Source organism: Nycticebus coucang, chromosome 24 (assembly GCF_027406575.1).
Source record: "Nycticebus coucang isolate mNycCou1 chromosome 24, mNycCou1.pri, whole genome shotgun sequence".
In the NCBI taxonomy this organism is placed as follows: Eukaryota; Metazoa; Chordata; class Mammalia; order Primates; family Lorisidae; genus Nycticebus; species Nycticebus coucang.
Window position 1 is genome coordinate 2,622,392 of NC_069803.1, and position 24,706 is coordinate 2,647,097.

The following is a 24,706-nucleotide window of genomic DNA, read 5'->3' on the forward strand; positions in this document are numbered from 1 at the left end:
GCATTTCAGTATTTCACATGGTTTTATTACAAAACAAGCAACAAAATAGTTTTAGAAAATTATTTTTGGTACATACCAATTAGAAGATCACATAAAATGAGAAACCTAACACTTTCCATGCACTCAGCTCAGTGCTTACAGCGAGCACATTTCACAGCTGAAACATACTTGTTCAAAACACTAAGTCATGCCACTTCATAAGCAGAGGAGGAAGAGGTCAAACAGTATGTTTTTGCCAAACATTGGCTTTACTGGATCTCTACCTAGAACAAATGACTGTAATTGACTGCTGCAGGCAATAATGCAGAACTAAGTAAAAGGAACGTTGATAGGCAAGATTTATAAACCTGTCCATTTCTAACATGTTCAAAGTTTATAAACAAAGCCATTTGGGAAGCTCAAATTTCTAAAATGCTGTTACTTTCCTATATCTCTTTATTTGGTGAACCCTGAAAACAAACCTATCAAATCCCACAGCTCAGCTTCTGAATCTGCTATTTATTTATGGGGTCCTTTTTATGCCCCATATGGGAACAGAAAGGAAAAAAGAAACTTTTGCCTCAAGTAGACTACGGAACTACACCTTAAAACTACTTTCTTTTCTTTGGGAACTCAGCACTCTACTCAGAAGTAAATGTGAATTCCAATATTTTGACCTAAAGTCAATCTCCATGATTTATGCCTAAGTATCCTGAGGATGTTTTGCAGACTACTAACGGCCAAACTACCAACCAGCTGACAAGTAAGCAAGTCCTTCAAAGTGTTTAAGAATAATGGATGCTAAGTTCGCAGTTATAGGAAAGACCACCTGAAACACTGCTCCACATAATGGGTCAAGACCACTTCGAAAGTCTTATGAACAGAGCACAACTCAGGAAAGGTCTTTATTCCACAGAGAAAATGCAGCACCTTTTTCAGTTCCCTCTTTTTAACAGCCGGATTTATTCCAGAGCCTATGAACTTAACCACCAACCTATACTGTATCCTAACCCCGCACACACACCTTTTCCCATTTGGTTCCATTTTATACATTTAAAAGTAAATGCTTTGGTCAAATATGCACCACGTTTGGTTCACAGTAAAAGATTATTATTTAAAACTGGGCAGAAGGTTTGAAATATGGACAGAAAAGGAATTCTGAAATAAGATTTGGGAATGAGAATGTGGTTGATGTTCATTACATGAACAGTGTTCTAACTTGGAATTCCCAAGTATTTGCTAATTAGAGTCCTTGTTTTTCCTTTATTAAGATAATACAATCTGGATTATAAGTATGTTTAATTTAACACATTCTCAAAAGAGACCTTGCTGTATTAGAAACATACAGTTTATTATAATGGCTGAGTTTTAAAAAGGCAAGAAATGAGTAGACTGTCACAATTTAAATACCAAAAGATGACATCTTTTCCACAAGTCAGGAAAATGACTAAAGAGATCTCAAGGGTAGCGGACACTGATACAGTGGATAACAAATCTCTGCTTACAGTTCAGAAGAGATCTCAAAGTTATAATTAGTTCCATATCATGTATTTTGAACTCTGACTACCTAAAGAATTTTCTTGAGGAAAATTTAGAGGTGAAACCAGCAGTTACCTATAAGAATTTAGAATGGAGGGGCAGTGCCTAAGGCTCAAAGGAGTAGGGCGCTGGCCCCATATGCCGGAGTTCAAACTCAGCCCCAGCCAAAAACTGCAAAGAAAAAAAAAAAAGAATTTGGAATGGCTCTTGAAAGCAGGAAGTTGTAATCTAAGTTGTATGTTGTAACCTAAATCACCTGTAAATAAATAATCCTTAAACAAAAAATTCCTGGGGACAAAAGTACACCAGAATTTATAGAAAAGGTGGGGGGGAGAGAGAAAGGAGACATCCAAGAGTAAATTTTTTTTATACCAAAACCAATAGGCCAAATTTAAGCTGAAATGCAGTACCATCAGAAAAAATTCTCAATGGGACAGACTTCACAGAAACTACACATCCTTAAAAAAACATGATTCCTCTCAAGTCACTAGGAATTTTCTTCATCAAGCATTTTCACCTCTGCATATTAGATTCGATCATAAGAAGGGGAGGGGATTTGCTTAAGGAAAAATCTTTCTCTTATTCTCTTCCTCTAGTCACTAATTTTTATTTTAAAAATGTAACTACTAATTGAGCTAGCTGATAAAAAATTACAGAAGTCCTCTCTTTAGGGAACCTAGTAAGTTCTTAGTGGCAATTCACATACATTGGATGGACAGATTCTCCCAGGAACACTGGAAGTAGTATCTTCTTATCAAATGAAAAAAGGTATGCTCTAAAATGCAGGTGGGAAAGTCAATTTTCTATGCTCTTCTACCTGAAAAATCTCTAGCCAGCAACTTGTAACCTCCAATTCCATGTTTCTATGCCCAGGTTCTATTTCATTACAAATATAATGTCTCAAGATTATTTTCGTACCTCTTCACTGTTAAATGTATAGAACCTCATCATATTACAGGGTTGATCATGCAAGTACATAAGGCTTCATTCAAATAGAGACACAAAGAATAAAAAGAAAGCAAATCTGCCAGCACATACATATTCAAAAAGAGCTTTGAGGCAAGGGCTCAAGAGAATCTGTCTTTGCAAAAACGGAACTTCTCTCCTGTCTGCAAAACATGGATCATAAAAGCTTAACTGAATGAACTATGATCCAGATGACTATGTCATCTCAGCATTTATTTTCAAGCTCTTCTAAAACTCTGAAATAGAGACTGATCTACCACATGTGTGAATTATCATACATTTACCACCCCTCCCATTCCAAATAATGCCATATCAAGGGAAATGTCTGTTCTGTATTCCACAGTGGTAACATTTAACACTGATAAATCCACTCTTGGGGCCTGACACAGAAATGAGATGCGTAGGTCTATCACCCACATCTATAGTATTTAGGTTCAAAAGCATATAGAAGAAAACAAGAGTAATTTCCAAAACTTGCTGATGTACTGTCATTGTTGGTAAAGTTGGATTACTTCCATACCTTACAAGAGGTCTCTATACCATCCCCTAAGAGGGCTCCTAAAGGCATCTGTCCTGGCAGACACTCTGAGGGCTGCCCTCCAAGCCTCTAATTTTAACATCTGTCACAAGCCCACCCACTTGACAAGCCTCAGTGAATAAACAGGAATTCTATGCTGGGACTGAAAACAAAATGAAGAAACTAAAACAAAGACAAGAGAATAAGTCTTGGTCAGGGATAAAACTGCACTCCCAGCCGCCTCTGGAGAGGAGTTCCTAAAATAACCCTTCACCAGGACAACCTTGGAATAGTCAAGTGAGAATTTACTACGTGCTCTTGTATATGCAGGGGAAAGTATACTCTCCACTGAGTATGCTTACAGGTCAAACCTAGTGATGTCCCAAGATTAAATATACTGCATTGATATTACAAAAAAAAAAAAAAAAGCCAGCTGGCTGGACCCCTCCCTCTCAAAGAGCATCCATAGGAATACGAGTGACAGAAAGGCCTCTGTCCTCCAACAAGGAGAGAAACTGAGTCACAGCCTCCTCCTCTCAAGTCCTCTCCCTCCTTCCAATGGCATTATGCTTCATCACACATCAGAGGTCCGTATGTTTTCGTCATCAAGGTTGAACATAAATGGTTTCTCCTTGGGCTGCTGGGGTTCCGATCTGTGCCTTATCCGGGAAGGCAGAAACACTCCAGAAGTATTGATCTCCCCAAGTCGAGGCATGAACGAAGGGTCCTCTGGAGTCTCTTCAGCTGCAAGCAGCTTTTCCCCAGCCTGGGGAACAGGTGTCCAGGGCTGCCAGGAGGAGGCCAGAGAGGGGGCTTTGCATAGGGCTTTCTTCTCCTCCACCGGTGGCCGTCCCCTGCACAAGAATGAGTTGGGCCCACCTGGGAGGTTGGAGCTTCCAGATCGAGTCAAAGAAATAGATCTAGAAAAGGATGTTTCCTACAAAAAAAAAAAAAAAACAAACAAAGAGAAGGAAAGGATAAAGCAAAGTTAGGGTTTTTCCGATGTTTATCCCAAAGTCCCAAGAACACCACCTCATAGGTCCAGAAATGCTTATCTGCAAAAATCAAATATAGCCAACAGCATTTGCTCCAGATATGCAGAGGTTTGCCTGGCAAAGAGACTTATAGGATATATCACATATTCCATTTCTCTATCCAATCCTACCTCACCTTCTCCAACAACCAAAAGCAGAAAAAGAAAAATCTGTACCCAAATTAGTTCAAAGAGAAAAACAAGACAGCCTGGTGCTTCAACTGCCTGTTAGGGACCAGGCTGCTTACTTGCATCACCAAATAAAATATGCCTACTCAAGGAGAATTCATCTCTAAGTTGATACCGAGCAACAGAAAGGAAATGACTTACTCTGGCGTGGCACTTGAGGGCCTGGACAGCTGTCCCAATCTCCTTAATCCAGCTGTGCATATCTTCTGGACTGTCTGCCTGCAAAACATCCACAGCACTTACAGAGATGTTTTGGGCACTTATGATTTCAGCTTTCAAGTCTCTGACTCAACTTTAAGTTCATAAAAATCACACAACCAGTAGAGTTGGAAGGGATCTCAGAAATCATCTAGTCCCCTTCAGATTTTTGAAGATATTTTTTTTCCAGTTATATTTTATTTGACACTGGATAAAAACAGTTTGAAGTGAAGCTGCTCTGAAGGGAGGCACAGGCTATAGGGAAGGGGCCAGTTTAGCACCCCATGCCTTGCTAAAGTCCCTCAGTGGATCTCCCAATTTTACAGAGAAGGAGAATAAGGCCCAGAAAGCCAGAGCTCAAGGTTCATAGCTGGTTGAGACTCATGTTCGCCCTACTCCCAGTGTGGTCATCTTTCCACTGTAACTGTCCTATCATCCCACTCTCAATTACAGTCCCCCGAAAACCAAATCTGCCAACAAATCCTCCAAGATATGTATTATCATATGTATTATCTCCGCAAGTGGGGCTTTTCTCAAAGCACAAGCTACCCACATCTGTCTTTAATCTCTATCCAGGCCTGGAAAGTTGCTACTTGGGGCTTGGAGAGCCACACTCAACAAGATGTCCATAGGACAAAGTTAAGGACGTATTTTGCCCCAGAAACAACCTACCAACCCCAGAAGAGGGCAGCAGCGGCTCTGTGACAGGTGGAGCGTCTCAGCACTTTCTGAGTTCATGTGATCACATCAGGTGCCAGGCACAGAAGGACCATGACTGAATCTTTTGACCTCCAGAAATGTACATTTGTTACCTCCCTCTGTCCCTACTGTTTACTACAGGTCCCACCAACCAAAATACACAAACATGCATCTCTGTGCACGTGCAAAACTCTATGCAAACACCACATACCAAGCCCCAAGCTTCTCCACATCCTCCCCTCGTATTCCCCAGCCCCAAAATGACTCCTTCCCTTTGCATTCTGTCAGGATAAAATACAACCGGTTTAAAAAATTCTCATACTTCCATCTGTACCTCTTTGTGTCCATCTGTCTCCTTGGCTATATGGAGACATAAGATACTTGCATGGGCAACAGTTTCAAGGGTGACCACCTCCCCAACATGTGCTACACGTGCAAACTGCACTCTCTCTCCCCTCAACCTTTTCCAGTTAATAATCTGGTGGTTTCCCAAAAGAAAAATAATTTCGGTATAGAAAAAAAGGGAAGTGCAAGCTCTACCTTCATCTCCTCCTGGTGTGTGTGTGTGTGTGTGTGTGTGCACTTGTTTCTGGTGCATGGCTTAAAAGAAAAAGTAGGGTTTCTGTCCTTGATGGGAGTTATGGAGGTAAAGAGGGACAAAAAGTATTAAATTGAGTCACTGAAACCCACAGTTTTAATGGAGCATCTACTACCCAGCACTGTAACAGATGCAATGGTTTGAAACAATGAATTCTAAGGGCATCAATAAAAGGGTTCCGATATCTACCTCTGGCTATGGCCACTGCCCCATCCAAATTTTTTGGGCAGCTCCCCCTTCACTCTATCCCTAACCTCTGCAGACCTTCTTTCTCAGCAGAAGATTGCCTCTGCCCTCTTCCCAAGAACCAATCCCACCTTTAGACACAGCACCACCACTAAGATTTTGCAGATTTTGTACTACACATTTCCAAGTGTCATTATTCACCTTGTAGTCTAAATTAAATGGCAAGTATCCACAGAGGTCTAGCCCAATATTCCACAACTCATTTGTGAGTTCACATACTGCTACTCTTATCCTGACACAGCATTATAGTTCTGACAAGTGGGCTGTGCCAAGTACAAAGATCAGTTTGCACTACGTTTCTCCTTTCAAATAACTAATGTTCCCCTTGATAAACTACCTAATACTTCTGATCTTCAGTGACTAGAAAACACTGCTTGGCTCCAATCCCAAGGATTGAAATCTCACTTTCAACCCATGCCCAGAAAATGTCTACCTGCTGTCAAGCCGACCACCTTTCTGTCTGCTAAGATATTATTATTGCCAGACCCTGATCTTTGGTCACCACAGTCCATGTGCTAAGACTCCCAGTTACCCCAAGTTGGCCATCCCTGATACAGACAGACTTTTCAGGTTGTCTGTGGCCGCACCCTCTACATCATATGCTCTGGACTAAGCTGCTCTAAAATAACCCAAGTGAGGAGGTCTTGCTCCAGCACCTGGTATGTTCCACTTGGCTTCATAATTTACTGGTTTATGATCTCAGACAAATAATGTACCTCTAGAGACTTTGTTTCCCTGCACGTAAAGTAGAGGTGACTCCAGAGAATGCTGAGAATTAAGGGATATGCTGCCTACCTACAAGTTGCTTGGCACTACACGCAGATTCACTGAGTGTAACCTTAGGGAGCAGGTAAGAATACCACTTTGTCCTTTTGGGTAAAACTGGGGACATCTTAGCACTAAACTGCACAAGCAGTTATATCCTTTCACCTTTTGCATGAACATAATTTTTATTTTGACACACAAATTGTCAGCCAAACTTAACTAAGACTTACATATTTGGCAGACTTTATCTAAGAAATGAATGAAATGGGCCTATAATGTCAGAGAACAGAATCATCATTTTGACTTTTTTTTTTTTTTTTGAGACAGAGTCTCACGCTGTTGCCTTGGGTAGATTGCCATGGAGTCATAGCTTAGAGCAACCTCAAACTCCTGGGCTCAAGTGATACTCCTACCTCAGCCTCCTGAGTAGCTGAGACTACAGGTGCCCACCACAACACCAGCTAGTTTTTCTATTTTTAGTAGAGATGGGGTCTCACTCTTGCTCAGGCTGGATCATTTTGACTTTTTTTTTTGTAGAGATAGAGTCTCACTTTATGGCCCTTGGTAGAGTGCCATGGCATCACAGAGCTCACAGCAACCTCCAGCTCCTGGGCTTAAGCGATTCTCTTGCCTCAGTCTCCCGAGTAGCTGGGACTACAGGCGCCCGCCACAACGCCCAGCTATTTTTTTGCTGCAGTTTGGCCGGGGCCAGGTTTGAACCCGCCACCCTCGGCATATGGGGCCGGCGCCCTACTCACTGAGCCACAGGCGCCGCCCTTTTTTTTTTAAGAGACAGAGTCTCACTTTATCACCTTGGTCGAGTGCCGTGGCATCACAGCTCACAGCAACCTCCAGCTCTTGGGCTTAAGTGATTCTCTTGCCTCAGTCTCCCATGTAGCTGGGACCACAGGTGCCCGCCACAATGTCCAGCAATTTTTTTTTTTTTTTTGCAGTTTTCGGCTGGGGCTGGGTTTGAACCCGCCACCTCCAGCATATGGGGCCAGTGCCCTACTTCTTTGGGCCACAGGCGCTGCCCTGGCTATTTTTTTGTTGCAGTTTGGCCGGGCTGGGTTCGAACCTGCCACCCTCAGTATATGGGGCCGGCAGCCTACTCACTGAGCCACAGGCGCTGCCTTCATTTTGACATTTCAAAGCAAAAATCAGAATTTCAGGAAATTTGTATCTACTCCATGAGCCTGATAGCTTTCCATATTTATATAATTGCTAATGACATTAGTGGTAATGCTACTAATGAATGTGATTTTTTTATATTGCATAATGAAATGTGTCAACAATTACATAACTCAGAGAGACCATTTAATTGCCCATGACCAACGCACGCTGTTACAAAATTATACACAGATAAATAGTAATTACTTGAGGTACAAAACTGACCACTGGGGTTTAATGTAAGTACGAACATTTATTAATATGGTCTCAGATTCTGATTGCAGTGAAGCATTAAGAAATTACCATTTGTCAAGATTTGGCATAGAATCTAAGAATATCCACAATTACCCAAAAAGGCTATTAAAATAGTCTCTTTTTTCCCAAATACATATCCATGGGAATCCAGATTTTCTCCATATTCTTTGATCAAAACAACACATGGCCACAGATAAAATCCAGAAGCTGATATGAGATTCCTGCTGTCTTCTGTTAAGCCAGCCATTGAAGAGATTTGTAACAATATGAAAAGAATACTACTCTTCTTGCTATTTTCTTTTTTTTTTTTGTAGAGACAGAGTCTCACTGTACCGCCCTCAGGTAAAGTGCCGTGGCGTCACACGGCTCACAGCAACCTCTAACTCTTGAGCTTACGCGATTCTCCTGCCTCAGCCTCCGGAGCAGCTGGGACTACAGGCGCGCGCCACAACGCCGGGCTATTTTTCTGTTGCAGTTTGGCCGGGGCTGGGTCCAAACCCGCCACCCTCGGCATATGGGGCCGGCACCCTACTCACTGAGCCACAGGCGCCACCCTCTTCTTGCTATTTTCAAAAGTATGTTTATTTTTCATAAAGTTTTTTAACTAAGGAGTTTACATGACTATTTCTTAATGAATTAACAAATACCGTAAATGATTTTTCATCTACACATTTCTCTTACATTTTCATTCTGTATGAATTAGGGGTCATAAACAGATTGATTTATTTGGGGTGATGCTAGTGTTCTACTATCCCAGAAATGTGGAGAGCACAAAAAAAGGACTGAAGTGATAAGGATCTTCTGGCAAAGGTGCATATAGTCACATACATGATGTAATGTCTTTTGAACATTTTTTTTGAGTTTTATGTTTCCCAAATCACTATCTTTAGGCCAAAGCTCTCCTTCTGAATCCCTTACCCAGCACAATCATTCACTTGACAAATGTGATTCAGTTTCATCAGTGTGTATCCAGTGGTCTTCATAACACACCCCCTTTGATGTCCCCTAGGCACCGTAAATTCATAACCACCCATGCTAACCTTGTCTTTCCTCTCAACGGTCCCTCCTCCCATGCTCCTAACACAGCCACTGGCCCTATCAGCCAAACATCTGGACATTGTCCTTGCTTTTCTTCTCTGCCTTTCAAATCCTGGGAACTCAGACTCTTTGTTTTCTATTAAATTTTTCACTTTTCTCCATCCTCCCCAGTTCAAGGCTTCCTTTACCTCACCTAAATAACTACCACAGCCTTCTAATGGGTCTCTGTTGTCCTGTCTCATCTGTTCTTTACACTGCACCTGCCTGGTAGTCAACAGACAGTGCAGCATTCAAATGGCTACGGTAGAGGATAATCCTCTCCTTGTTACAGATGAGGAAAGTAAGGCTCTGAAAGTTAAATACTGGCTTGCCCAAATACAGGCTTTTTTTTTTTTTTTGAGACAAGAGTCTTGCTCAGTCACTGGGTAGAATGCTGTGGCATTACCATAGCTCACAGCAACCTCAAGCTCCTGGGCTCAAGCAATCCTCCCACCCAGGCCTCCCATGCATTAGAGGCATCAGCCACTGCACCCATCTTCAAGTGATTTTTTTTTTTTTTAAAGGCAAAGCCAATCAAGTCACTCCCCTAAGGAACTAACTCTAGGGATAAAATACAAGCTCTTCCACAAGACATGCAAGTCATGTGCCTAGCCATCCAGCTTCCCATACATTCTCCGTTCCTTTTACCTCCAGACTTTTTTTAAAGATGTTATTCCCTTGCCTAGGCCACTTTTCTCCCAACTTGGCTTAGGTATATCTTTGTTCAGGAAGCTTTCCATGACCCCTTCAGACAGGGTGAGGTGCCCTGCTGAGCTCAAGCAGAAGGACCCACAGCTAGAGCCACTGACTAAGAAATGGGGTAGGGGGCTGGCCCCCTGTAAAAGGGAGAGTGTTTAGTTTAGAGCCACATTTGGGCAGAGAAAAGCTTGGAAGCCTCACGGTGACTCCAACCCATGACAAGTCAGTTTTACTGCAGAAGTCCAGCATCACAGCAATGCTGTGAATCCACACATTCTCTGTAGATTGCTAAGCAGGCTGGGTTAAAGACTTGGCCCTGAAAATGTAGACCCCGCTTGGAAATCTGCCCTTCTAACTCCTATGACTTTAGAAGGAGTTGGGAGAAATCCAAAGCTGTGGGTGGAGGGGAGAAGCTTCTGATAAGTGAACTGTCAGAGCCTCAACAATGGCTTTCTCTGTGCAGCTGGGCTCTGCACCTGGTGCCCGCACAGGGCCCTCTGAGATTTTGTCCTTCCGCACACAGCAATGTCCACACACAGATGAGACTTATAAATACCCTCCTAAGGAGAAGTGAAATCACTGACCAGTTCTCCTTTTCTCTGCTTAGCTGCAGCCCCCAGCAACTGAGAGCAGCTGCTACAAACTCACATTCCCCAGTACTGCGGCTCAACCTGCTCTGATTATTTTATGGTTGGGAAGCTTTTGGCAAACATCCTGTTTAGAATAAAATGAGACTCAGACCGACTATCGGGGCTAAATTTACTGCCTAGAAAGTTCAAGCAAAGGAAAGGGCAAGGCTAATAATCAGTACGCTATTCACAGAAAGGGAACGCCATCGCCTCCTCAGAGTGAGCATTTTACCTGCACGTAGAAGGTCCTGGAGCTTGTTATTATTTCAAACAGGTTGTCCCTCATTAAAAGATCTCTAGACACAGAAAGAAAAAGAAAGTTACTGGGCATGCTGGCATACACGCTGAAAACCCGTCCTAAGTTAAGGCACCAGTGCCCCCCACTATTTAAAATTTAAAAAAAAAGAGGGTGGCGCCTGTGGCTCAGTGAGTAGTGCATCGGCCCCATATACCGAGGGTGGCAGGTTCAAACCCAGCTCCAGACAAACTGCAAGAAAAAAAAAAAAATAGCCAGGCATTGTGGCGGGTGCCTGTAGTCCCAGCTACAAGGGAGGCTGAGACAAGAGAATCAACCTAGGCCCAAGAGCTGGAGGTTGCTGTAGCTGTGAGGCCACGGCACTCTACCGAGGGTAACAAAGTGACACTCTGTCTCTAAAAAATAAAGTAAAATAAAAAAAAGAGAAGTGGGGGAGTTCCAAGCCATTCTCCCTCCACGGGGCCTCAAAACACACTCTAAGGGGGTTCCTCTCGCCTCATTTCCTAGAAGGCTCAGGAGCTTTTGCCAGCAGATGGACCTTCCCCACCACCAGCAGCAGTTCTAAAAAGATAAAGCTCCTTTCCCTCCAAAACCTCCTGCCTAATAATCTACCACTGCCCACCCCTTACTCCCACTTCCTGTAGTTTTCTTTCTTCCTTCATTTTTCTGAGGCCAAGATACACAATGTGTTTTGTATGAAGCAGTGTTCTGAGTGCTCTCAAGCCCATCATTTCATCCAATTATCACAACCACCCAGTGAGTTCCCAAAGACTTTCCCAATTTTATGTACAAGAAAACCCAGGTTCAGAGAGTATAAAATGATTTGTCCAGGATGTGACAGATTTGAACCCAGGTCTGATGCCAGAGTCTATGCTTTTAATTACTCCACTGCCAGGTGGGCCTCCTAAGGGAACCAACTCACCCCTTCCAAATCTTTCCCTCACCCAAGCAGCAGCCCCATCAGCTTCACTTGGTTGCTAGGGACAAGGTGCTGAAGAGGAGCAAAGGAAAGAGGGAGCAGGGTTTGGGCCATAGAAGACATATCGTGACTTCTGCAAGGAAGAAGGCAAGACGTAACTCATGCTCAGTGACCAGCCAAGTCAGCCAGCACTATTCACAGTGTTAAACAGCTGCTGTGTGTCCAGTCACTGTGGAGGATACAGAAGGACTGAGATCTAATTCCTACCAAATTAAAGAACATAAGAAAGCAAGACTAGACATACCCTTGGATGTTAAGAGTATGTGTTACATGGCAAGCATGAGGATAATTTCAAGAGTGGGCTGATTGTAGGCAGGATTAGCTTCATGAACAAAAACTTGAAAGAAGGCTCAGCGCCCGGTTCGAACCCGGCCTGGGCCAGCTAACCAACAATGACAACTGCAACAAAAAATAGTTGAGCATTGTGGTGGGTGGGAGGCTGAGGCAAGAGAATCACTTGAGCCCGAGAGTTTGAGGTTGCTGTGAGCTGGGACACCATAGTACTCTACCGAGGGTGCCAAAGTGAAACTCCTTGTCAAAAAAAAAAAAAAAAAAAACTTGAAAGAAAATGACAGGGCGCTGGTCCCTGCCATGGGCTCCTGGGCTAAGAAGGTGCATTAGACTAAAGACGTAAGTGGAAGGAACAAGTCTAGGGCCAGACAAACCTGAGGCCGAATCCCCTCTCTACTTAGGAAAAGATACTTGGGGAATGTTTTCAAGGCTTTATAGGCTGGGCCGGTGGCTCTCCTATAAACCTAGCACTCTAGGAAGCCAACGTGGATAGATTGCTTGAGCTCACAAGTTTGAAGCCAGCCTGAGCAAGAGCGAGACCTCATCTCTACTAAATATAGAAAAGAAGCCAGGAATCGTGCCAGGCATCAAGGCAGGCACCTATAGTCCCAGCTACTTGGGAGGCTAAGGCAGAAGGATCACTTGAGCCCAATAATTTAAGGTTGCTGTGAGTTATGATGCCACAGCACTCTACCCCAAGGCAACAGAGTGAGACTCTGTCTCAAAAAATAAATAAATAAATAGACTTTAAAGTGAGCCTTGTAATCCCAAGTGTAGACTGGGGAGGAAGGGCTCTGCTTTATAAGCTAGGTCACCACAAAGATCAATTATAAGGCATCTGGCGTAACGCTTGTCATGAATAGTCACTTGAAACACATTTCGCCAACTACTGTTATTACTTTCTGGGTTTCTGAATACAAAAGACTCTTCTTTCTTGCTACAGTGTTTTAGTCTTTCAAATTACTCATGCATATACAGTCAAACCACATAACTGACTATTGAAGAGATGAAAGCAAAGCAGGTAGGAAATCCCCACTACTTTCACATCTCCTTCTCAGGCTACATGGTGCCATTCAGTACAATTCAGCTCAATTGAACAAATGTTCACTGGCTACCCAGATGTCCCGCACCCTCCCACGGGGTTCCAGAGAAGCCAAACAGTCTAATAGGCCTAGAAGCTGCAGAGTCCTCAGGACTTCCTTCTCTGCTGGTCTTCAACTCCCTTACTGCTTTTACTCAGAGTCTGGTGTCAGTCTGGCAAAATTAAGAGATTTAGGGAACATTTGAGGCACTTTTAGGATTGAACCCTGCCTTGGTTTCCTACGCTGCCCTCACAAGCCAAGGTAGTCTCTGGGACCTGCAGAGTCAGGCACAGTTAAAGATCTCCACAAGTCTAATCATGCCCAGTCCTTCCTCTGCCCACTGCCTACCTGTGGAGCACTACTTCTACAACGTATACGTCTATGGCAAGTTTCATTAATTATAAATTGTCAAGCCGGGCACAGTGGTTTGCACCTTTAATCCTACCACTATGGGAGGCCAAGGTGGGTGGATTGCCTGAGCTCAGGACTTTAAGATCAGCCTGAACTAGAGCAAGACCTCATCTCTAAAAATAGCCCAGACATTGTAGCAGGCACCTGTAGTCCCAGCTACTTGGGAGGCTGAAGCAAGAGAACCTATTGAGCCCAAGAGTTTGAGGTTACTGTGAGCTATGATGCCATGGCACTCTGCCCAGGCAATGAAGTGAGACTTTGTCACACACACACACACACACAAAAGGCAGAGCCCGTAGCTCAGTGGATAGGGCACCGGCCACATACACCCAGGCTGGCGGATTTGAACCGGCCCCGACCAGCTAAACAACAATGATAACTACAACAAAAAAATAGCCGGGCGTTGAGGCTACTCAGGAGGCTGAGGCAAGAGAATCGCTTGAGCCCAAGAGTTTGAGGTTGCTGTGAGCTTTGACGCCACAGTACTCAGTACTGAGAGTGACACAGTGAGACTCTGTCTCAAAAAAAAAAAAAAAAAATTATAAACTGTCACTGGGAATCTAATGTTGTATGCCTGGCAATCTCCAGTTACAGTACTTTGAGGACTGTGTGTGCAGAGCCCGAGTAGAGTGCTTCTGTCCCTGTTTCCCTGGGTCATAAGGCACATTGTTTTCATGCAAGACCATCCCATGCCTTCATGAGAGAGCTAATAGCTTCCCCGATTTTGTATGTGGGCTCTGCTCACACAGTCCATGGGATTGAGAGACACAAACTAACAGTCTCATAGTCCCAAAATACTGCAGTTTGATGGCTGAAAAGAGAACTTCTAAATGCCCCAATACCCTTGGGCTCTCCAAAGGTTAGTTCTAAGAGCATCTGCTTTTGGTGCTAGATCTGGGCAATCTCTTGCCAAGATCCAAACTCATTCTATGCACTGTGGCAATTGGAAGCTAATCATTTCCTAGTGAAAAGAGGAACACCTTAAAAATACTTGTTCTAGCTCAGTGCCCGTAACACAGAGCCGGCCACACACACCAACGCAGGTAGGTTCAAACCCTGCCCAGGCTAGCTAAACAATGACAACTGCAACTAAAAAATAGTGTGTGTTGTGGTGGGCGCCTATAGTCCCAGCTAATTAGGAGGCTGAGGCAAGAGAATCATTTGAGCCCAAGAGTTTGAGGTTGCTGTGAGCTGTAATGCCACAGCACTCTACTGAGAGCGACACAGTGAGACTCTGTCTAAAAAAACATACTTGTTCTTCCTACCCAATGGGAATAATAGGGATGTTGTGTATCGGCCTCATAATGAGACACAAGGGTCAAAAGCAAGAGAGGGGCATAAGCAGCTCCAGGAAGAGGCACTGAAGTTAATGACTCAAAGGCACAGTCTGTCCTCCAAGCCCCAGATCTCCTGGAGGCTGGACATGTAATTATCACACCTGAGAAGCATCTGAACTCCTCTCCCTTCTTTGTTTCCATATTCTTTCTTTTTTTCCACTAGAAATTATTTTGGAGGCTCATCTTCTTAGGAGATACAGTAAGCAAATGTGAACAGGGTATGTTTGCCCAGAGTGACCTTGTCCCTCATTAGATTGGATACAGTGAGTCACATGCAAGACGTTAGGCTCCTGTCCCTTGCTCCAGGAAGAAGAGTCTTGCTTAGAGCTCCAGAGGGTAGTAAATGGAGATTTAAGAGGGCAAATGGAAGTTTTGATCATAATAGAAGTAGCAGAGACAATTACCCAGACTTGACCAGACATTCATGGGTCTTGAGAACATCCTTGAGATATATAGTACGCAGTGGTTCTCGATCCTGGTGGAAAAAGAGGACAAACAGGTCAGGGAGGCTGTTTGCATAATACTATATGACCCAGACCAGCTGAACAATGCCCCTGTCACAGAGATGGTTGGCTAAAACCAGGCTAGCAAACAACTTGGTCTCAAAGAAAAAGAAAAAGAAAATCTAAGAAGAAGACGCTCCACAGTGCTAAGCACACAGCAGCTCACTGCGGAGGGGACACTGTCACACCCTATAAAGACGAGCACAAGGCATCAATGAGATAAAGACAGATCTCTGTGCATGCCTGTCCTGCAGGTGTGTACTTGCGTGCCTCTTGCTTCTATGACCTCTCAGCAGGGCCCAAAGCTTCTACGAACCTGCTCACACTTGAAGTAACAGATGGTAAAGTCATCAAGTGCAAAGAAGCGACGTTTCCAGCTCTTCCGCTAAAATAACAAAGACCAGGGCATCAGAAGAAGTCTCCAACACTGTGGGGGTGTTCTATGCCAAGCTCCCAGGAACGCCACCCCTCAGAAGTCAGGCTCCCATGGGGCAGCAGGGGCAAAGGCTTCTTCATATCAGGACAATGCCTCTAACTGGTGAGGGGTGAAGGGTTGATCCCAAAATCTCATGGGTGGAGGTGGAGGCGGAGGCTCCTCCTGTTATGCTCCTCTCTCCTCTGCTCCATCCACACCCATCGGCGCCCAGGAAACACCAGAACCCCAATCTTGCCCCTGTGCCAACACTCACCACATTCCCTTGCTTCACACAGTAGCCACTCTTAATGAGAGGGGTACCAGTAGAAGCGCGGCTGCCCGAGGTGGGTATGTAACTCTGAGACCTACGGAGGATGGCGTGGGATCCTGGCTCACTCCCCTCCTGCCCATCACCACCATTCTGCAAGGAAACAGTGTCAGGGTTGGCATCTCCCTCTACTGCTCCACAAGGCCACAGCCCCATCCCCTCCCTCTGCCCTAATCTCTCACCTCTTTGCTGCTATGTCAAAAAAAGAAATAAACAGGAATATCAACCTTCTCTTTGCTTCCATTAGGCTCTCTACTGGTGCCTTCCCAGACAAGTCTCAGGGAGGCTGGGCACAGCCAGGAGAAAGGAAGAGCAGAGAATGCAAACAAGAAGAGGGGGTAACCCCCCAGATGGGAGGAGGAACACGGAGCTTTGCAGCCTTTCCTGCACTTTGGGTCCATTTCTTATGGGCTTTACAAGCACTGGTCTCCTGGGTCTGGTACAATCTCTACACTGCCGTGACTCAGGACCACCCCTGTCTTCTCCTCATCACTCCATCTGTCCTAGATTCCCTCATCCCTACCAAGCCTTCTCCCCATCCAGTCCTCTGTGCATGCCACTGGCATGGACACTGCCACCCCTTCACCCCCTCCCTGGCAGCCTCAGCCAGGACCCGCACCTGATTGATGGGTGTGTGGACCACCACCCCTCCAATGATCTCTGTCCTGTAGGCCACTTGTGGCTTCTTCTCCAGGGCTGAAAGAGCTGGTAGGCTTTTGAGGACTTCAGGAGCCAGGGGTAGATTCCCAAGTTTGGGTACCTGGGAATAGCAGCATGGTCAGCAGGGAACAGAAAGCTTAGAAAAAGCAGTGAGCCAAAACTATCAGAAAAACTAATGTATCAAGTTTCAGACTCCCTTTTCCCCAGCTCTTCCATCCATCCAAATCCAAATATAAGAACTCAGCGGCAACCCACTCTCACACACACATACACACACAGACTCCACAAATTTACTGAGCACCTACTGGGAGCCAGCCCTTCCCTAGTTAGAAACAAAAGATAAAACATCAAACAAAATAGATATGGGTCCTGCCTTCAGGGTGGTTACATGCAAGAAGGGGAGAGGAATAAAAAATACACATATATGTATATCGCGAAACTATAAATAGTAGTGAGTGGCACAAAGAAATTAAATGGGATTTGGAATCAACCTAAGTGTCCATTACCAGATGAATGGATAAAGAAGTTTAATACACAAAGGAGTATTAAATAACCACAAAAGGAATGAAATCCTGCCATTTGTAACAACATGAATGGAACTGGGGAGCATTATGTTAAATGCAATAAACCAAGCAATGAGAGATAGATCTTACATGTTCTCACTCATATAAGGAGCTAAAAATTGAGTACAAATAATAGAGACAGAAAGTAGAATGATGGTTATCAGAGCATGAGACAGGTGGTAGGGAGAGAGGGATAAAGTAGGGATGGTTAATGGGTACAAAAATAGTTAGATAGAACCAAGAATGGTAGCACAACAAAGTGACTATAATCAACAAAAAGTTAGAGTAGACTTTAAAATAACTAGAAGAGCAGACCTGAATGTTCCTAACACAAAAAAATGTTAAATGCCTGAGGTGATGGATGCTCTAATTACCCTGATTTGATTAATTCACATTGTATGCCTGTATCAAAACACCACATGAACCCCACAAAAACATACAACAATTGGGCAGTGCCCGTGGCTCAAAGGAGTAGGGTGCCGGCCCCATATGCCGGAGGTGGCAGGTTCAAACCCAGGCCCCGCCAAAAAAAAAAATAATACAAAAATTATGTACTCATAATTAAAAAATTAAAATGTGTTTAAAAAATAAAGAAAATAAATAGAAGCTGAGCTAAGAGGACAGCTTGAAAGAGGAGAGGTCAGGGGAAGAGGACCAGAAGAGGAGATGTTCAAACAGCAACCCAGAGAATGAGAAGGAACTAGAAACGTAACATGGAACAGGTAAAAATGCATGTGGTCAAAGGCACGGAGCGAAGGGTGCATGAGCCCTGAAGCCCAAAGACCCAGGGAACTGCTCTGATTTCCTCCAAAGGATGACCTTTGGCAAATCACAGAGCCTCTCTAGGCCTAACTCATCTATCTCATGCATAAAATGAAAATAGAAACAATATTTATATCATAAGCACTGTTGTGGTTATCAACTGACAGCATATATAAATTTAAACACTTTAGAAACACAAATAAAGACGGGCACAGTGGCGCATGCCTGTAATCCTAGCACTCTGGGAGGCTGAGGCAGGTGGACTGCCTGAGCTTGGGAGTTTGAGACCAGCCTGAGCAACAGCAAGACACCATCTCTAAAAATAGCCGGGCACTGTAGTGGGCGCCTATAGTCTCAGTTACTGGGAAGGCTGAGGCAAGAGAATCACTTGAGCCCAAGAGTTTGAGTGTTGCTGTGAGCAAACGCCCCCCCCCCCACACACACACACACAAATAAAAGTGTATTAGAAAAGGTTTGATGAACACTACACAATGGTACTAACATCTGCAAGCAGAACCCTTGCAGAAGAATGAGTTACCTTTGCTCCTCCTCAGCAATTAGGTCCATCACTGAGCAAATCATCATAGACCTGTTACAGCTGGTTGGTAGCCACAGGCCAAGGGCTGCAAACTGGTGACCCCCACGCAGATCTGGGCACAAACTATGTCTTGCCTGTCCTATGCAGTGGGTGTTTTAATCTATATTTAATATTTGGGTTATTTCACACAAAAACCTAGATTTTCAGCTGCATAGCAGTTCCCTCGTTAGATGAGAAATGCATTTTTCATCCTCCATAGTTCTCCCCATTCCCCTACTACTGAGGCCACACAAGGCAGATGTCATTTATCCTCATCCCTGTAGTCATTTTTCTTCTCCCTTGCGCACTTCACTCACTTACACTAGAGTCTACAAACTCTGATGAACTCTTTCATTTTGTAATAAAAAAACAAGCGGCCAGGACAGTCAGGTCCTTTACCTGAATCCATGATTAATAAACTGAGCAGAGACTAAAGGCACTGGCACTGGCCACGCATCACAATCCCTAGCCTTCATGAGGACACAACACCGTGTATCTACCTGACAGATGTAACTATACTCAGGAGAAAAGCTCAAGTCCCCCTCCATATCTTCCACAGCCTTTGGAGTCAAAAAGACCTCAGGATCCTTTCAAGAACTCAGAGCTGAATGAGAACTCTGCCAGGTCAGGGACTGAAGACCACACCATTTTGGTGACTCTCTGAGGGAATAAGACTACTCTGAAGGCTTGGCACCAGTAGCACAGTGGGTACGGCGCCAGCCACATACACAAGAGGGTGGCAGGTTCAAACCCAGCCCCAGCCAGCTAAACAACTGCAACAACAGCAAAAACAAAGGCGGGCACCTGTATTCTCAGCTACTTGGGAGGCTGAGGCAAGAGAATCGCTTAAGCCCAAGAGTTTGAGGTTGCTGTGAGCTGTGGTACCACAGCACTCTACCAAGAGTGACATAGTGAGACTCTGTCTGAAAAAAAAAAAAAAAAAAGACTACTCCGAGGACAGAGTCCCTACAAAGAAGATAAGACTCTCTCTTCCTGGACTGTACCCTCAGTCTGTATACACAAATATGATCTTTCGGAATCAGGCTAGAAACCCCACCTTCTCCTTTGCCTCTGGCTGTCTGAGAGGTTAACAGCAGTCACCATCTGGGACCCCCATTCATTACCAGGCAGCACACTAAGGTCTTTCCGGCGTTATCTCTAATCTTCAAGCAATCTTATCAAACAGGCACAACCTTCTTCCATTTTACAGATGAGGTCAACTCAAGCTCATTAAAATTAAGTCACTTCCATGACTTAGCAATTATGAATTGGGCTGCAATAAACATTCTGGTACAAATATCTTTGTTATAGTGCAATTTTTGGTTTTCTGGATATATACATAGTAGAGGAATTATAGGATCGAATGGCAGGTCTATTTTTAGATCCCTAAGTGTTCTCCAAACATCTTTCCAAAAGGACCGTATTAGTTTGCATTCCCACCAGCAAGTGCAGAAGTGTTCCCTTTTCTCCACATCCGCGCCAACATCTCTAGTTTTGGGATTTTGTGATGTGGGCTAATCTTACTGGAGTTAGATGATATCTCAAAGTAGTTTTGATTTGCATTTCTCTGATGGTTAAAGATGATGAGCATTTTCTCATGTGTCTGTAGGCCGTGCGCCTGTCTCCTTCAGAGAAATTTCGACTCATGAATGGATTAATAAATTGTGGTATTTGTACCCCATGGAATACTATGCAGCCGTAAAGAAAGATGGAGACTATACCTCCTTCATGTTTTCATGGATGGAGCTGGAAAATATTCTTCTTAGCAAGGTATCCAAAGAATGGAAGAAAAAGTACCCAATGTACTCAGCCCTAATATGAAACTAATTTACAGCTTTCATACAAAGGCTACAACCCGATCTCAGTACAAGCATATGAGGAAGGGAGCAAGGGAGGGGAAGGGAAGGGAAGATAGGGTGGAGGTAGGGTGATTGGTGGGTCCACACCACACCTACGGTGCATCTTGGAAAGGTGCAAGTGAAGTTCACTAAGTGTAGAGTATAAGGGTTTGAACACAATAATTATGAAAATGCCACACAGGCTATGTTAACCAGTTCGGTGAAAATATTTCAGACTGTATATGGAACCAGCACTTTCATTGTACCTCAAGATTGCATTATTGTACACAGCTATGATTTAATTAAAAAAAAAATTAAGTCACTTGCCCCAAGGACTGCGTGGCGCCCACCACAATGCCCATCTATTTTTTTGTTTGTTTGTTTGTTTTTAAGAGACAAGGTCTTGATCTTGCTGAGGCTGGTCTCAAACTTGTGAGCTCAGGCCATCCACCTACCTCAGCCACCCAGAGAGCTAGGATTACAGGTGGGCGCCACCACGCCCAGCTAGTTTTGGTCTCACACTTGCTCAGGCTGGTCTCAGAACTCCTGAGCTCAAGCAATACACACACCTTGGCCTCTCAGAGTGCTAGGATTACAGGTATGAACCACCACGCTCAGCCTACTGCTCAATTTTCAACCATTTTATGAAAAGCAGTGAGAGAGAGGGAAAGAGGGAGGGGGTGGGAGAAGGGAAGAGCAGAGAAAGGGAAGGGGGTGGGGGGGTATAACACACCTTTTTGGGGCAAGACACAATTGTAAGAGGGACTTTACCTAACAAATGCAATCAGTGTAACCTGGTTTCTTGTACCCTCAATGAATCCCCAACAATAAAAAAAAAAAAAACTTAAAAAGTAAAAAAAAAAAAAACTCAATGAATCCCCAACAATAAAAAAAATAATAATAATACTAAAAAAAAAGCAGTGAGTTGAATAATGTCCCCCCAAAACTGTCCACCCATAATCTCAGAACATGCCCACATTCGGCAGTAGAGTTGTTGCATAGTAATTAGTGAAATTCAATTGAGGCCATACAGGGTGGGTCTGAAGTCCAGGGACCGAAGTCCTCATAAAGAGGAAAAGACATACAGCCATGCAAGCAGAAGGCCCTGTGATGACAGGCAGAGATGAAGGGACACAGCTACAAACAAAGGGACAGCAAGGAATGCCAGGAGCTTCCAGAAGCTGGAAAGGCAATGAGAGATTCTCCCCCAGAACCTTCAGAGGAGCGTGGCCCTGATGACACCATGATTTCAGACATGTCGTTTCTAGAACTATAAGAAAATAAACTTCCATTTTTTCTCTCAATTGTTTGGGATTCATTGAGAGTACAAAGAATTAGGTTACACTGATTGCAGCTGTTAGGTAAAGTCCCTCTTGTAATTGTGTCCTGTCCCCAAGAGGTGTGCCATACACCGTAACCCCCTTCCCCCTTCCTCAACTTCTATTGTTTTAAGCCTGCCAATTTGTTGTAACAGCCCTAGGAAACACACGAATACTAACACTGTGAGAGAACCCAATTCTTTAAATACTATATGTCTAATATTTTCTTTAAAAAAGGGACTCAAGCTGGGCACAGTGGTTCATGCCTGTAATCCTAGCACTTTGGGGGCCTTAGTCAGGAGGATTGCTTAAGGCCAGGAGTTCAAGACCAGCGTGAGTAAGAGCAAGATTCTGTGTCTATAAAAATAGAAAAAGCTGGCTTGGCACCTGTGGCTCAAGTGACTAAAGCGCCAGCCACATACACCTGAGCTGGAGGGTTTGAATCTAGCCCGGCCCACCAAACAACAATGACGGCTGCAACCAAAAAAATAGCCGGGCATTGTGGCAGGTGCCTATAATCCCAGCTACTTGGTTGGCGGCGGCAAGAGAATCGCTTGAGCCCAGGAGTTGGAGGTTGCTGTGAGCTATGATGCCACAGCACTCTACCCAGGGTGACAGCTTGAGGCTCTGTCTCAAAAAAAAAAAAAAAAATAGAAAAAGCTGGGCACAGTGGTGCATACCTGTAGTCCTAGTTACTAAGGAGGCTGAAGCAGGAAGGATCCCTTGAGCCTATGAGTCTAGGGTTGCAGCGAACTATGATAATGCCACTACTCTCTAGACCCAGTGACACAGTGAGACTCTGTCTCAAAAATAAGCAAACAAATAAGGATTCAGTGACCTTAGCATAAAATGAAGAGCAATTTGTGGACAGAAAAACTGGATCCATCCTTGCTCCATGACCTTGGGCAAATCACATTCATCTCTAGGTATTTCCATTTCTTTACCTTTTTTTTGAGACAGAGTCTCAAGCTGTCACCTGGGTAGAGTACAGTAGCATCATAGCTCACAGCAACCTCCAACTCAGGCTCAAGCAATCCTCCTGCCTAAGTTTTTCTATTTTTAGTAGAGATGGGGTCTCACTTTTGCTCAGGCTGGTCTTGAACCTGTAAGCTCAGGCAATCCACCTGCCTCAACCTCTCAGAATGCTAGATCTTCACTTTTAAATAGGGATAACACAGGCCTTTCCTATCTAAGGTTTTTACAAAGCTAAAATGAAGCCATATGTGGGAAAGTATTGTGTAATTTAACACACTGGATAACTGCTGCTTTTAATATTTTTATAAACTCCTAGATCTTAGAAATTAGATCTGGGTTAGCTCTACCACTGACAAACCTCTTGACCTTAGGCAAGACCCTTGTCTCCATTTTCCTCATGTGAGCAACAGCAGTAAAACAACCCATCTCACCAGACTGATGTGAGAGGTGAAAGTCAGAGGACTTGCAAAAGTTTGGCTCATGACATACTTGTTCCTCTTTCATCTCGGTGTTCCCTCAGAGTGTGATGCTTCACTTCACACGTGATGCCCAAAAATAAACACCTGTTTCACCCATGTGGCACCATAGCCCCATATCTGCCCAATTCATCCTAGCCTCCCCAGGGAAGGACCACACATTACAGGATGATGTCAAGAGTGAGGAAAGGAGTAAACTCTTCCAGGACGCAAAGAGATCAGGAATTAGTAGGGTAGCCCCCCTCTTCCTTCTCCTCCCTGGGACTTTTGACAGTAGGCACAAGAGATACACAGTCAAGCAAAGGAAAATGAGGAGGATCTCGGAGACTGTGGAGACTCCAAAGGCAGCTCTGACATTCCAGCCTTTAGACTTCCAACTTCTGGCACCATCGTGCTTCCTCCCACTCCTGTAGCCTGTAACATCTGCTCTGTGGGGCCAGAGAAGAGGCAGGGGAAGTGAGTTGCTTAGAGCAACTCTGCCCTCGATGCACGAAATAAAGGCAAAGAGCCTTCTTGCTGCCTTGTGGGCTGTCTAGCCCCATTCAGCACTCCAGAACAGAGGCAGAAATCCAGGAGGAGACTCTGAATTGAGTACTGGGGTGACATGGTAACCCAGCAGTCTAGAAGGCCAAGGTAGGAGGATCACTTGAGGCCAGCAGTTTGAGACCAGCCTGACCAACAGTGAGACTCTATAAAAAAAAAAAGAAGTATCAGTTGGTGTGGTGGCTCATGCTGCAATACTAGCAGTTTGGGAGGCTGAAACGGGTGGATCCCTTGAGCTCAGGAGTTTGAGACAAGCCTGAGCAAAAGCGAGATCCCATCTCTACTAAAAATAGAACAACTAACCAGGCATTGTGGTGGGTTAGTCTCAGCTATTTGGGAGGCTGAAGCAAGAAAATCGCTTGAACCCAAAAGTTTAAGGTTGCTGTGAGCTGAGACGCAATGGCATTCTACCCAGGGCAAAAGAATGAGACTGTCTCCAAAAAAAAGAAAATAAGAAATATCAGTTGAGTATGGTGGCAGGCACCTGTACTTCCAGCTACTCAGGAGGATGAGGCAGGCAGATGGCTTGAGCCCAGGTATTTGAGGTTGCAGTGAGCTATGATCATACCACCGTACTCCAGCCAGGAGAACAAAGACTCTGTCCCCTCACAAAAAAAAAAAAAAAAAAACAAGGGCTACACCTGTGGCTCAGTGAGTAGGGCACCGGCCCCATACACCGAGGGTGGCAGGTTCGAATCTGACCCCAGCCAAACTGCAACAAAAAATAGCCAGGCATTGTGGCAGGGGCCTGTGGTCCCAGCTACTCGGAAGGCTGACGCAAGAGAATTGCCTAAGCCCAAGAGTTGGATGTTGCTGTGAGCTGTGATGCTTT

General features: G+C 44.4%; 1 protein-coding gene across 3 annotated transcripts in view; it reads right to left on the reverse strand.

The window, feature by feature from the left end:
- Positions 1 to 3: 3 nt before the first annotated feature.
- The window catches only part of PLEKHA2 (pleckstrin homology domain containing A2), an 83,152-nt gene continuing 58,449 nt past the window's right edge, over positions 4 to 24,706 (reverse strand). For all 3 annotated transcript variants that reach the window (XM_053578642.1, XM_053578641.1, XM_053578643.1), the window contains 7 exons: positions 16,781 to 16,921; positions 16,108 to 16,254; positions 15,735 to 15,803; positions 15,320 to 15,390; positions 10,792 to 10,855; positions 4,365 to 4,442; positions 4 to 3,938 (listed from right to left, as the gene is read on the reverse strand). In XM_053578642.1, the coding sequence (XP_053434617.1) occupies positions 3,576 to 3,938; positions 4,365 to 4,442; positions 10,792 to 10,855; positions 15,320 to 15,390; positions 15,735 to 15,803; positions 16,108 to 16,254; positions 16,781 to 16,921 (933 nt within the window). In that variant the 3' untranslated portion in view covers positions 4 to 3,575. The remainder of the gene's footprint in view (positions 3,939 to 4,364; positions 4,443 to 10,791; positions 10,856 to 15,319; positions 15,391 to 15,734; positions 15,804 to 16,107; positions 16,255 to 16,780; positions 16,922 to 24,706) is intronic.